At 47.7% G+C, this 15,102-nt stretch overlaps 2 protein-coding genes across 2 annotated transcripts in view; one reads left to right on the top strand and one right to left on the bottom strand.

Moving 5' to 3' along the window:
• LOC119302517 (flap endonuclease GEN-like 1) overlaps positions 1 to 323 on the bottom strand; it is a 4,330-nt gene extending 4,007 nt beyond the window's left edge. The window contains exon 1 of the mRNA XM_037579549.1: positions 15 to 323. Coding sequence (XP_037435446.1) covers positions 15 to 218 — 204 coding nt within the window. The 5' untranslated portion in view covers positions 219 to 323. The remainder of the gene's footprint in view (positions 1 to 14) is intronic.
• Positions 324 to 1,616: 1,293 nt separating this feature from the next.
• On the top strand, positions 1,617 to 5,483 carry LOC119302516 (SPX domain-containing membrane protein OsI_32082-like). Its single transcript, XM_037579548.1, has 6 exons — positions 1,617 to 2,672; positions 2,776 to 2,849; positions 2,960 to 3,080; positions 3,168 to 3,479; positions 3,588 to 3,695; positions 3,810 to 5,483. The coding sequence occupies exons 2-6, from the start codon at positions 2,797 to 2,799 to the stop codon at positions 5,295 to 5,297; spliced, it is 2,082 nt and encodes a 693-aa protein (XP_037435445.1). The 5' UTR covers positions 1,617 to 2,672; positions 2,776 to 2,796; the 3' UTR covers positions 5,298 to 5,483.
• Positions 5,484 to 15,102: the final 9,619 nt, after the last annotated feature.

Here is a 15,102-nt window from a genome sequence, read left to right as displayed (position 1 = left end):
GGAACCGAACCGACCTTGGCGAAGAGGGAGAGCGTCCGGAAGAAGGTGTTGCGGACGTGGGGGCGGCGCGCGTGCGGGGAGCGCGCCCGGATGGCGGTGCTGTGGGAGACGATCCAGAAGGAGAGGTCGACGGCGACGCGGCGGCCGCGGAGGAACCCCGGCCCCTCCTGCCGCGCGTACGGCTTCAGGAGGTCCCAGAAGCTGCCCCCGACTCCCATCTCGCCTCCTCTTCTCCGGCGTCGTCGTCGTCGTTGTCGTCGCCGGACACGGCGGGGGTTCTAGGGCGCTCGGGCTCGGCGACTCGCGGTCGCGGGTCTGGCCGCTGCGGCTAATGGGCCGTTGGGTGGGTCGGCTCTCGGTGCCAGTGCCAAGTGGGCCTGGCCGCTGTGCGCTAGACGCGTTGCGGACGTTCGATTAGAAAAACTGAAGATTCCCTAAAAAAAAGATTAGAAAAACTGAAGCGGTTGCCTTTTGCGCCAGAAACTGAAATGATTTTTCGTTGTTCAAAAAAAGAGTATTCCCTTTTAAAGAAAACACAATTATTCTTTTTTTTAAACACAGTACAAACGTAGATGCTTGATATGTCTCAAAGGTATATATAAATTTTTATTGTTTCATCCTATTATATTATCACTTTTATGTATTTTTATACTAGCATTTTATATTATTTTTTGGATTAACCTTTTTTAATTTAGTGTGTTACAGTTTCTTTTTTCTACTCCCTGTGTACTCACTGTGTCCCAAAAAAGTGTCTTAAACTTGGTATAGACACTTTTTTTTGGATGGAGGAGTACTTGTTTTTTATTTCACATAAAATCTACGAATGTCAAAACAATATGTCAATTTTTTAAAAAAAATCTGAACCAGAAGAGACCATAGAAGTTTCAAGGAAGGAGTGGACGACCACCAGAGGGGCCACACGGCTAGGAGACACGCCCTAGCCCTAGGGCGCGCCATCCAAGCGTGTAGGGTCCACAACAACTGTCTTTGCTCGATTCCACCTCTATATATCCCTATAAAGACCGAAACCATCCGTCTTATTTAAAAAAAATCGTCGCCACATGTTTCTGTTTCGCGAAGATCCAATTTGGAGGCTTGTTTCGGAGCTCTGTCGGAGGGGGAAGCCATTGCCAGAGTCTTTTTCATCAACCTTGACGCCTCCATGATGATGTGTGAGTAGTTCCATCAGAACCTTAGGGTCCATAGTACTCCCTCTGTCCGAATTTTTTTGTTCCAATCTTGTTCCTCAAATGGATGTATGTAGCAGTAACTTGGTGCTAGATACATCCATTTGAGGGACAAGGTTTTTCGGACGGAGGGGGTAGTAGCTAGATGACTTTCTCTCTTGTTGGATCTTCAATACAAAGTCCCCGTGAGCTTCTCACATGATCGAGATCAATTCGATGTAATTGGTGGTGTGTTTGTTGAGACATGATGAATTATAGTAAACTTTTTTAGGCTATTCGCAGTTACTAGAAACTTGAAGTTCGTTTTCTTCTCAGACGGTTTGTTTGGTTGCCTGAGGTTGCGATGCTGGCAGGTCCGCTTATGGCCTGGCCAAGAACTCTGTTGTTTTCTTTTCTGCTTCATCAATAAAATGGGGTAGGGGGGAGCCCTTTTCATTAAAAAAAACTTCCGTGGAAAGGTAAGAGCTTGTGCCTGACTGTAGTTCTGTTTATTGTTTTGACAGGTGCGCCTGACTGTACCACTTTTTGCAGTGTAAGATGACATTTTCTCTCCACCCTTGCAAAAAAGAAGTGGCTGACTTTTATTTGTTTGCGTACCCCGAAGCACTGCATTATGAATTGTCAATCCCCAATGGTCGATGAAAGAAACATTTATGAGTCTCTCATAAAAAAGTAAAAGAGAAAAAAATGGTTCTGTTGTCAACTCCACCAAATTACAGATGCATGCGGATAGGCTCCATGTAGATGTAGTAGTCCTCGACATTATGTATGTAGCAAAAGAAAACTAAATGGAATATGTATTTGAACTATATTCTTTGCAGGTGTGTAGCCTGTTGCTGGTCGGTTAGTAGATGGCTATTTCTCAATAGGATGAGCACAAATAGTATGATACAATATCACAAAAGTCAGACACGGCGATCATTAGCTGGACCCGACACTAGTACTTCCTCCGTTTCACAATGTAGCGCATATATATTTTTCTAAAAGTCAAACTTTGTAAAATTTGATCAAGTTTGTAGAGAAAATTATATACATCTAGAATACCAAATACATGTGCTTAGATACATCACAAGACATACTTTCATATTATATACATTTGGTATTGTAGATATAAATAATTTTCTCTATAAACTTGGTCAAAGTTTATAAAGTTTGACTTTGTAGAAAATCTATTTGCGCTACATTATGGAACGGAGGGAGTATGATTTAATTCATGGAGAAGTTAAATGGATATGATAGTGAAAAATACATATGCAATTGTCTGCTGTCCAGCTGTGCGTATCAAACTTGATCTCCATCTTGTTTTAGCATGGATTTATTCAGCACTGGTTAATAATCAGTTCTTCCAACGTGCTGGAATCATTCCCCGATGGAAAGCTATATATACTGAGCACATACTAGTAGCACACCACCCATCCATCTTACTACCAAGAATGTGCCTGGGAGGAGCCCAAGAACTAATCATCAGCTTCTTGTTGCATCCTGGTATGGTTCACCTCATTGCTAAAATTCTTTTGTTCTTATCTGAATCTTCTTTTTTCTGACGGAAAACCGTATCGTCGCACCACCCGGTGTGCTCGTCTTATAGGTCATCTTACACTGTAGAAGAATGGTGAATTTCTCCAAGAAACTAACGACAGACCAGATTCCGGGATGGGAGGAGTATGTGTGGAATTTCCTCATTTTCTGATCAACTAGGATTGCCTCCTCTGTTGTTCTACTCTGTTTTTTCAGTCCTGATGAAACATCACATGTCGGCTTGTTTCTTTCAGGTACTACTTCAACTACAAATTGCTCAAGGCAAGAGTGAAGGTGTACACGGAGCAGACGAAGGAAGGCAATCACGACCGAAGACGTGTTCTGAAAGATTTCTCAAAGTTGCTCGACGATGAGGTTCCAACTTCTCGATAGCCCAATCGGCTTCACGCGTCATGAATCTCTCATTATAGATGATCTCATGTCGTTCCCCTTTCTTTTCAGATTGAGAAGATAGTGTTGTTCATGATAGAACAGCAAGGGCTGATCGCGTCGCGGCTCGAGGAGCTAGGGAAGCGAAGGGCGGTGCTCGAGGACATTCCACTGCTCCAGGAGATAACTGAACTGAGGGAGGACTACAGGGCAGTCGGCCATGATCTTGTCAGGCTTCTGAAGTTCGTCGATCTCAACGCGAACGCGGTTCGGAAGATCCTGAAGAAGTTCGATGAGCGTCTCGGGTATAAGTTCACGGATTACTATGTCAGGAGCAGATCCAACCACCCCTACTCTCAGCTCCAGCAGGTTTTCAAGCATGTGGTGAGTTGGCCAACATATATCTGGTTTCAAAATTGAAAATTCTGAACTTGAAGTTCAAAATTATTTTCATTCGAGCATTTGAATTTTAGATCCTTGAACTGTGAGTAGGGTATTGGAGCTGTGGTGGGGGCATTGTCTCGCAACCTCGGCGATCTCGAGGAGCGCGAAGGAAGTTACCTGAATATCTATGACCAGAACCCACTGGCCATTCCAAAGGTTCTTCAGTCTTGCGCTTTCTCTTTTCAGTAGAAATCCACAAACAAACTGTGATCGTGTTGTTCTTATATGTGGCTAAAAATGATAAAATCTTGTATGTGGTGGCACCTGAAGGACCCCATAATCGACATGATCAAGGCGACGGCGGACAAGCTGACCAACTCGACCAACTTCCTGCGGTTCCTGGGGCAGCACGCGCTGATCAGGCAGGGGAGCATCCCCGACTTGCCGGAGGAGCAGCAAGTGTCGGAGGACAAGTACCACTTCATCTCCCTGGTGCTCAACCTGGCCAACACCTTCCTCTACATGGTGAACACGTACATCGTCGTCCCCACGGCCGACGACTACGCCACCAGCCTCGGCGCCGCCGCCACGGTCTGCGGCGTCATCATCGGCTCCATGGCCGTGGCGCAGCTCTTCTCCTCGGTCTACTTCAGCGCCTGGTCCAACCGCTCCTACTTCCGCCCGCTGCTCTTCAGCAGCGTCGTGCTCCTCCTCGGCAACGTCATGTACGCCCTCGCCTACGACTTCGACTCCCTCGCCATCCTCCTCGCCGGCCGCGTCCTGTGCGGGATGGGGTCGGCGAGGGCCGTCAACCGGAGGTACATCAGCGACTGCGTTCCGCAGAGGATCCGGATGCAGGCTTCCGCGGCGTTCGTCAGCGCCAGCGCCCTCGGCATGGCCTGCGGCCCGGCGATCGCCGGACTGCTCCAGGTCAACTACAAGGTGTATTCGGTCACCATCAACCAGGACACCTTGCCTGGCTGGGTCATGGCTCTTGGCTGGCTCGCGTACCTGGTCTGGCTGTGGATCTCGTTCAGAGAGCCGGTTCTCGGTGACGCCGACGAGGAAGGTCACCGCCAGGGCTCCTCTCGTGGCTCCTCCAGCTTAGGATACCGGAAGCATGGGCTTGCGGGTGAGTATCTGCTGAAGCAGGACGCCCAGGGCGAGAGCGACCAGGAGGAGACGCCGGCTCCGGCGGCAGCGCCGTCGATCGCCGAGGCGTACAGGCTGCTGACGCCGTCGGTGAAGGTGCAGCTGCTGATCTACTTCATGCTCAAGTTCTCCATGGAGGTCCTGCTGTCGGAGTCCAGCGTGGTGACGAGCTACTACTTCGGGTGGAACACGAGCTCGGTGGCGGTGTTCCTGGCGGCGCTGGGTCTCACCGTGCTCCCCATCAACGCTGTGGTGGGCACCTACATCAGCAACATGTTCGAGGACCGGCAGATCCTGGTGGCGTCGGAGGCGGTGCTGCTGGCGGGCGTGGCGCTGAGCTTCCACGTGCCGGGCACGGCGTACACGGCGGCGCAGTACGTGTGCTCGGCGCTGCTGACGTTCATGGCGGCGGAGGTGCTGGAGGGGGTGAACCTGTCGCTGCTGTCGCAGGTGATGCCGGCGCGGCTGTCCCGCGGGACGTGGAACGGCGGGCTGCTGTCGACCGAGGCCGGCACGCTGGCGCGGGTGGCCGCCGACGGGACCATCACGCTGGCCGGGTACCTGGGGCAGGGGGCGCTGCTGAACGCCACGCTGCTGCCGTCGCTGCTCATCTGCGCCGCGTCCATCGCCGCCACGCTCTCCACCTACAACTCGCTCTTCTACTAGCCAGCCAGCCAGCCAACCAGCGAGCGAGCGCCTTCGTCACGGTGTGTGTTTTTGTGTTGTTTGTGACTCGCGAGTGTAGGCGTGTGCTGCTCGGAACGTGGGATGGATGGCTCGGGGCACACGGGAAACCAACTGGACGGTGCGTCACAGCGTCAGCTTGGATTCATTTTGCAGCGATGTCTTTTTTTCTTCAAGAGTACGTCAATGACGTACCATGTTTTTATAAAAGGCAAAAATATGTACAAGAAGTTGACTATGATGTGAACATCACGCAAAAAAAAGAAAAACCACCCACACCCACTCCAATTACAAAGCCTACTCTCTCACAAATCTATTTAACGCCTCAGCACCTAACACGGCATCTTTCCATTCTTTGATCTCAGACATAAGGCACCCTCTCTAATCCTTCGCATAGCCTGTTATACACAGAGCGAGCCGTGTATTTCCCCGATGCATCCGCCGGCCATGTGAACTTATCCGGTGAGTTAGCATCCTGCGGGAAAATTGGCGAGGGCATGGCAAAGGTGAAGAACCTGTATATGGCCAGTAAACGTGAGCTCACCCTCCACATCCTAAACCCAACTGTAAGCATGCTGAACCGTTCGACGATTCCGTTTCCCCAAGTCCACCATGTCAAGAATGAGCGGTGCGATATCAACAATGGCCGCACCATTCAGCCATCTATCTCTCCAAAAAAGGGTTTTGGCACCGTCTCCCACCTCAATGTTGACCAAACTGTCAAAAACTTGCCTTACCTCCTTATCCACTATCATATGCAAATTCTGCCACGGCCTGTCGGGGTCAGTTCTCCGAAGCCACTCCCATCTAACACAGAGTGCCAAAGCTTGTAACTGAAGGTTTTTGACACCAAGCCCTTTGAAGCAAACCGGCCTGCAAATAGTATCCCAAGCCACTAGACACTTCCCTCCATTTACTTTCTCTTCCGCTGTCCAGAAAAAAGCTCTCATCCATTTATCCAATTCCTCAAACACCCACTTCGGGGCATCCATGACCATGAAGTGATGCACCGGCCTCGCCGACATGACCGACTTGACAAGGATCAGCCGACCCGGTCGCTGTATGAGGCCTCTCTGCCAGGCCAGCACGAGCTTTTTGGCCTGGTCCATGATCGGTTGCCATTCCCCTTTCATTAACTGCCGGATCGCAAGCTGGAGACCCAGATACTTGCAAGGGAACTCACCAATATTACAATGCAGCATCGCCTCAACTCGGGCTTGATCAAGTTCACTACCACGGATGAGGATGGCCGACGACTTCTGATAGTTGACAGAGAGTCCCGATGCACCTCCAAAAACCTGCAGCGCGCTTCTGACAAAGCTGAGATCGCCTTCCGAGGGTCAAAAGAAGATAGCCACATCATCCGCATAGATAGATACTCTTTGCATGGCCGTGATTCCACGAAAAGAGCTCAACACTCCCTCCTCAGCACCCTTGCTGAATATCTTCATGAGGACATCCATTGCAATCACAAACAGCAAAGGGGACACCGGGTCACCTTGTCTAAACCCACACGCATGCGCAATACTTCTCCCTGGTATACCATTGATCACCACCTTTGTCGAGGCCGTTCTGAGAAGGATCGAGATCCAACCAATCCACTTCGTCCCAAACTCCTTTCTCCTCAAGACCTCAAAGAGGAAAGGCCAAGATAAAGAGTCAAATGCTCGTGAAATGTCCAGCTTGAGGAACACACCTGGTTCTTTCCTGTCATGTATCTTCCTAGCCACTTGCCTCACAAGCAGAAAATTGTCATGCAAGTTCCTTCCCTGTATAAATGCCGATTGGTTCGCAGCAACCACTTCCTTCATCATTTTTCTTGCCTTGAGCGCCAGCATCTTGGCGAACAGCTTGGCTGCGCTATGAGTTAAGCTGATAGGTCGGAAATCGCCCACAACTTCTGCGTTCGGCCTCTTGGGAATGAGCACAATGTGCGCCCGGTTTAGCTTGTCGAATCCTCGACCATCACCCACATACAACTTCATCATAATAGCCATCATGTCGTGCTTGATGATGGGCCAGGCCCGCTGGTAGAAAGCGCCAATGAAAGCATCCGGACCCGGATCCCGGTCCGAGGGCAGCTCTTTTATTGTGTTCCAGACTTCCTCCTCCGAGAAAATGCTCTCCAGCTCGTGCAAGTCGCAACCTTCCATGTCCAGAAAGTCTAGGTCGATACTTTCATCCCTAGCGCTCGCCATTCCCAGCAGTTCCTCATAGGCTTCCGTGAAAATTTCTCCCTTGCGCTCCTGATCCATGGTGATCTCCTCCCCTTTCTTCACCTTGAGAATGAATTTTTTTGCTCTTCTCCCATTGGCCACAATCTGAAAGAGTTTTGTGTTGGCATCGCCCTCTTTCAGCCATCTAATCCTGGATTGTTGCCGCGCGATAGTTCTCTCCAAGGAAGCAAGCCCCAAAACTGCAAGCTTAAGTGTACGCCGAAGCCACAATTCCTTAGGGGTGAGCGATTTGATCTCCTGGACTCTGTCCAGACGGAATATCACATAGTTAGCCACGTCAATTTGTAGTTTGATATTTCCAACTTTGCGCTACCCCCATGCTTGCAAGAACACCGCAATGTTTCTAATGAGCACGTCAAGCCTTTTGAAGGGATTAGTGATAGTGTCATCGCAAACCCAAGCCTCCTGTATCGCCTCTAGAAATCCATCAAGCTTCGTCCAAAAAATTTCAAACCGAAATCTCCTTTTAGGGCAAAACTGCGCACTTGTAGACAAGTGCAAGGGCGCATGATCGAATACATTTGTGGACAGTGCTTGCAACGGGCTATCCGAGAATAGCAACTCCCAATCAACAGACACCAAGACTCTGTCGATTTTAGTCATTACTGGAGCATCCCTTTCATTACTCCAAGTGAAGTTACGACCATGCATGTAGAGCTCTTTTAGTTCATGCTCATCAACAAAGTCCCTAAACTTCCTCATCATGGACCTATTGAGGTTGGCGTTATTCTTTTCTGAGGCACGTAGGATCATGTTAAAGTCCCCAAGAATCATCCATGGACCTTGACAAGCAGCCCTCGTATTCTTAAGCTCCTCCAAAAACTGTATTTTGAGCTCATCTCCTTGAGGTCCATACACAACCGTGATCCACCAGGGCACACCCTCCTTATTGTACACTAGTCTAGTGAGCGAGTTTTCATCTAGTGTAATGTTATCCACCTCCATCACCGTTTTGTCCCAAGCCAAAAGTACACCACCACGAGTATCATGCGCCGGAAGGTAAGCGAAGCCGTCAAGCGACGGGCCAATGCATTGCATAGCTATGAAGGGATCAATTACATCAAGTTTAGTCTCTTGTAGGCATACAAGGTTTGCTTTCACCAAGGTCACAAACTCCCTAACAGCCTTCTTTCTAGCCGGGCTGTTTAGGCCCCTAACATTCCAACATAAAATGTGCGGGTTTAGATCCATGGAATGTAAGGTGCAGTCGACACCAAATGCACACCTAGACCTAGTGCGCCACGACCGAGAGGCCCACATCCGAACACAACTCGTTCCCCGATGGCACCTCCTTGCCAAATAGCGCCGCTATCACCCTGGCATGTTGCGAGAGCAGGGGGAGTCGAATAGCTATTGTAGTTCGTCTACTATTGCTTCATCCACCTCCAGGTCTTGTGGCGCCAATTAAGGCGCGTGCATGAGTACGTTCTCCGCCGGTGATGCCCAACCCTGCTTGCTCTGAGGTGCACGCTTCGTCACGCATGTAGTACATCGCGGCGTGAAGGGCTCCGCCTTGGGCCTGAGACCAGCTGCTTGGACTTCCTTTAGGAGAGGCGGGGCCAGCTTCTTGACGAGGCACCAGCAGAACCACTTAAGCTTATCAAAGGCAACCACCTCCTGAGGTCTCATTCCTCCCACGTTGGTGTGACCCCAAATGATGTCGTTAAAAATATTGTCAGTAAGGTGAACCAGAGAAATACTAAAAAATATATAGTTCTTGCCAGACACTATGAGAAAAAAAACAAGCTATTGATGCACATTGCAGCAAGACGGTAACACATATTTTCATTGGACATGTTCCTGTCCAACTTGTTGCACCGGAGGACGTCGAGCCACGATTCAGAACTCCATGCAGGCAAACACATCTACGTGAGCATACAAGGAAGTAGTACTAGTTTGTTTGTCTTTTTATGATCAGTGTGCCGTATTTTTAAATTAGTTAATTAGTGATTAAATAAGACAGAGGAACGAGAAAGTTGGATTAATACTAGTAGCAGTACGTGGCTATGTTCACGTTTGAGTCCAACTAGTATTCGGTCCATAATAGGAGTCCAGGACGGTGTACCTTGTGCCTGCGTGCACTATTAATAGGGCCAGCCCGCCGTGTATCTAGGTCAGTTCGGATTGCGTTTGTTAAACCGATAACTCGCCATGTTTCGGCGGCCAAGTTCTGCGTATTTTTGTTGAGAATCCAGCTAGGGTTTGTGTTCTTGGCAAGGAGATTAGATGGGCCAACCTCTAATTTGCTGCCGATTCTTATTGAATCGCCCACGCACTTTTTCTGCTTGAGGATGTACGTGTAGTTCTGGCTGGTTTGCATCTATAGGATTGTAAGCTTGCTGTTTTCTTTTCCTATTATTTGGTGTACACTGGAGATTGGACTTGGAGTTGCCGAGTTTGTACTATGAAAGATTTGGGAAAAAGTGTTCGCGCCATCGATTTTCTGTCGAGGGTCGCATCAAGTGGTATTCAGAGCAAGGTTGATCACGTTACAATTTTTTTCCTCGGCTATTTGATTCAATTGTTTGAAAGATGGTGAACTCGCGGCATGAGAAATCTGATCATGAGGAGGGCGATGAACTTTCGGAGGATCTGAATAAAAGTGATGATTTATGTATCCATCTGATGTCGATCAAATGGAGCGAACAAGAAGCTTGGGACAAGGGTTGAGGAGTTGTCTACAAATATTGTTGGCGTTGAGGACAGGTTGAACGAGCGTTTGACTGCCAGCGACCGACATCGCACTGATAGTCTACAGGTGGTGACTGCGAGTCTTAATCGGCTCACCGCAGCAGTTCAGCGCCTTCACGCGAGAGATGTGGCACCCTGACAGTCCTGCTCACCACGACGACGTCGTGACCGTGACAATGACGATGATGGTGATTTTTCTGAGGATTCCGATGCCCGTGGAGGCTTACCTCACCGACCACGGCATGATGCTGAGGCTCACCACCATGCTGGGTAGCGTCGTGACTATGGCGGCAGTGGTGCCCACGAGGATGATGGTTTGGGTCGAATCAAGATAACCATACCTGAATTCTCTAGACGTCGTGTTGACCCGAAGAAATATTTGGAGTGGGAGATGCGCGTAAATCAGATTTTTGATGGTCACAACTACGCCGAAGAGAAGAAGGTTCGTGTTGTATCAATGGAATTTACAGAGTATGCTCTTGTATGGTGGGATAATAAGAACCGTACTCACGAGCGACCAGCGACATGGGCTGACATGAAGCGAATCATGAGGGAATGTTTTGTGCCTGCTTATTACACTCGCCAGCTTCACAGTAGACTGTGTCGTCTAGTGCAAGGCACAAAATCAGTTGATGAGTACTATAAAGAGATGCAAGTTTTGATGATCCATACAACTGTGCGTGAGTCTGCGGAGGCGACCATGGTACGTTTCTTTGAGGGGTTAGAAGAAAAGATTCGCGACCGTGTTGATTTAATGCAATATAATGATATTCATGAGTTGCTTTATCAAGCGGAGCGTGCCGAATATTGGGTATTGGAGAAGCAAGCTTCAGAGACTCGTCCCACTTACAACAGTGGGCGACGTGGTTCTTCTCCTATTGATGATGGGTTTAGTGCTAAACCGACTCCTTCTTATAAGCCGGGAAGCATTGAATAGAGCAAAGTGGCAGCTGCGCCAAAGGAGGTTTCTCAGGTTTCATCTAGTGCGACGTCATCGCATCACCGTAATATTATTTGTCACAAGTGTGGAGGACGTGGACACATGAAGCATGAATGTTCCAATCAATGCAGGGTTCTACTTGTTGATGTGGAATATATTTCAGAATCTGAAGATGAGACACCTAAGTTAGATGATGGAATCGAAAGAGGTCATGGTGATACCATACTATGTTATCCTCAAGATGATCCTGATATGGAGAGTTTGCTAGCACATAAGGTCCAGCGAGATGACATGGTCATTTTTCAGCGACAGAGTATTTTTCAAACTACATGTACCATCAAGAGAGAAGTGTGCAAACTGATAATTGATGGCGGCAGTGCTAGCAACATGGTTAGCAAGGATGTGGTGGAGTCTCTTTCGTTGCCAACATGGGCGCATCCAAAACCATACTATATGAAGTGGATAAATGATGTGGGCAAAGTAAAGGTAACACATAGAGTGAAGGTGCCTTTTTCTGTTGATGGCTATGTTGACAAAGTGGAATGCGACGTTATGCCATTACATGTCTGTCATCTTATATTGGGACGTCCATGGCAGTATGATGTTAACGCTCTTCATCATGGACGAGCAAACAAGTACACTTTTATGCATAAGGGTGAGTTTTATTCTATTTTTCCCAAGGATGCAAAGAATATAAAGTGTACCATTGAGGTGTTCAATAAAAAATCTGCAAGGAATAGGTTGAAACCGAGGACGGTTTTGTAACGCCCTCGATGCGGCTATAGCTCTCACGTGTCGAGGCACGACTTAGAGACATAACCGCATTGAAAGCAATGTCGCAAGCTAGGCAATCTTCACAACATCCCATGTAATGTAAATAATAAAGGGGAGAAACATAGTTGGCTTACACTCGCCACGTCAATCAAGTACATAAATAGCATTACAACATTCAAAACACTCACGGCCCGACTACGATGCCAAAATAAAAGATAACCCAACATGCGACACGGTCCCGATCACCCCAACTGGGCACCACTACTGATCATCAGGGAAAGACACGTAGTATCATTGTGAGTCCTCGTCGAACTCCCACTTGAGCTCAAGCGTGTCATCTGGAACGGAATCATAAGGCTCTGCATCTGGTTTAATAGTAATCTGTGAACCACAGGGACTCAGCAATCTCGCACCCTCGCGATCAAGACTATTTAAGCTTAATAGGTAATCACGGTAACTCACACTGTTGATTCATTTTAATTAAGTTAAGGTTCAAGTTATCTACAACCGGACATTAATAAATTCCCATCTACCCATAACCGCGGGCACGACTTTTGAAAGTTCAAATCCCTGCAGGGGGGTCCCAACTTAGCCCATGACAAGCTCTCACGGTCAACGAAGGAATAGACCTCCTCCCGAGACGTTCCGATCAGACTCGGTATCCCGGTTCTTCAAGACACTTCGACAGGTTAAAACAAATCCAGCAACACCGCCCGAATGTGCCGACAAATCCCGATAGGAGCTGCACATATCTCGTTCTCAGGGCACACTCAGATAGGTCAAGCTACGAGTAAAACCAATCCTCGAGTTTCCCCGAGGTGGCCCAGCAGGCTGCCTGGTTCGGACCAACACTCAGAGGAGCACTGGCCCGGGGGGGGGGGGTTAAAATAAGATGGCCTCGGGCTCCGGAAACCCAAGGGAAAAAGAGGCTAGGTGGCAAATGATAAAACCAAGGTTGGGCATTGCTGGAGAAGCTTTAATCAAGGCGAACTATCAAGGGGTTTCCATTATAACCCAACCGCGTAAGGAACGCAGAATCTGGGAACATAACACCGATATGACGGAAACTAGGGTGGCAAGAGTGGAACAAAACACTAGGCGAGAGGCCGAGCCTTCCACCCTTTACCAAGTATATAGATGCATTAAGATAACATGGCAATATAATGATATCCCAACAAGTAAATAATGTTCCAACAAGGAACGGTCTCCAATCTTCATGTGCAACTAGCAACGCTATAAGAGGGGCTGAGCAAAGTGGTAACATAGCCAATCAACGGTTTGCTAGGACATGGTGGGTTAGAGGTTTGACATGGCAATTTGGGAGGCATGATAAGCAAGTGGTAGGCATCGAAGCATAGGCATAGCAAAAGAGCGAGCATCTAGCAAAGCAAAGATAGTAGTGATTTCGAGGGTATGATCATCTTGCCTGCAAAGTTGTCAGAGTTGACTGGATCCTCGAAAGCAAACTCAACGGGCTCCTCGTTAGCGAACTCGTCTCCCGGCTCTACCCAAACAAGACAAACAAGCAAATGGAGCACAATCAACCACGTGCAAACTCAAACAACATGATGCAAAGATGGTATGCTATGCGGGATGCATATGCAAGAATGGACAAGTAATGCATGAACCTGGCCTCAACTTGGAAATCCAAGTGTGTCAATGGAAAGATGAGATGAAATCGCTTGAAAACGATATAAAGAACACCGGAATCGGAGTTACGGTTTGGAAATGGCAAGCGATTCAAATATGACCACGTTATGCGATATACAACAAGTAGCCATCTAAATGCAATAAGATGAACATGCTACAGCACTCAAACATGGCATCAAAATACATGGCAGAAATTCATTCATGAAGCTTAACAAAAGTCTAGCACTGAGCTACGACCAATTCATCCATTAACAGGTTCAAACAAGCATGGGGAAAATGTATTTGGTAAACAGATCTCAGACTTAGTGAAATTAACACTTGTCTGGAATTTCAGATCAGATAGCACTCTTTGGAGCATGAAAACTATATGATACAGGACCTGAACATGGCAAAGTAAAGCATGGCATGGAGCTACTCAAAGAGCTTAACAAAAGTCCCTTAGTGACCTTGAGCCAAAAGGGATTAGAAAATATATTTGCAAGCATGTGAACATGGCAAAAACATAATCAGTTCTCAGACTTAGTGAAAACTGGAGCATGCTGAAACAGATATCAAGTAGGCATGTTTACGAGCTCGATGCACTCACTATAGAGGAAGTAATGACAATCTAAGCATACACCCATCAAGAATGCACAAAATACAAGCTAGACATGGCAAAAACAATAGCATAACATGCACGGATCAACTACAACATCCTCGGCCAAATTGCTAACAAGTAGACAATCAGCCCAGATTCATGAAATGACAAAAGTAGAGCTCGATTGACTCAAGCTAGGGTGCTCCATAATTACAAATAAAGACATGGATGGATAGAGCACTACAAGATTAACAAAACATCCTTACTAATCATCCTCAAAAAAGGCACGGATCACTAGGAAACAACATGAACATATGGCCATATGAGATAAACAGTCCAAGGACTTGGTGGAAATACTAAGTCCCTGAAATCAGCATTAACAAATGCCTCACTTTGCAAGCTTGTGCTAGTCACCACACACATCACAAAAATACATGGGTTGCACCTATGGATAGATGGCAAAACATATAACAAAACACATGTAGAGCACCTGGGCATATCATGCACACAATAATCATGGCAAATATGACAAATATCCAATTGGAGCAGCAGATCTGACAATTATCTCAAATAGCATTCTTCTAACAGCATTTCGGGCATCAAGATGAACTCAAATGAAAATGATGCAATGAGATGAAATGATGTACTCTCTGAGATGAACATTTTGATATGCTATATGCCCAAAACGGAGTTACGGATGAGGAGTTACGATGCGATGAACAGGAGCAAATAATTAGGGTTTTGGGGCAAAAGTCAACCCAAACGGGATCTCAGATCTAGATCCGGACAACACGCGGATCGAGGTTGGCCGGAGCTTCGCCGGAGTTCCTGTATGCCGGTGGACGAGGTGGCCGGAGTTTGTGGTTGCGGTGGCCGGCCGGAGGAGGACGAGGACGGAGAGGAGGCGGACGGCGTGGT

Source organism: Triticum dicoccoides, chromosome 5A, assembly GCF_002162155.2.
Source record: "Triticum dicoccoides isolate Atlit2015 ecotype Zavitan chromosome 5A, WEW_v2.0, whole genome shotgun sequence".
Taxonomy (NCBI): Eukaryota; Viridiplantae; Streptophyta; class Magnoliopsida; order Poales; family Poaceae; genus Triticum; species Triticum dicoccoides.
This window is presented reverse-complemented; position numbering and strand designations above follow the sequence as displayed.

Coding starts and splice junctions, on each gene's coding strand:
- LOC119302516 (XM_037579548.1), top strand. CDS start 2,797: ATGGTGAATTTCTCCAAGAAACTAACGACAGACCAGATTCCGGGATGG. Junction 2,850..2,959: donor CAGATTCCGGGATGGGAGGA/GTATGTGTGGAA, acceptor TGTTTCTTTCAG/GTACTACTTCAACTACAAAT. Junction 3,480..3,587: donor AGCAGGTTTTCAAGCATGTG/GTGAGTTGGCCA, acceptor AACTGTGAGTAG/GGTATTGGAGCTGTGGTGGG.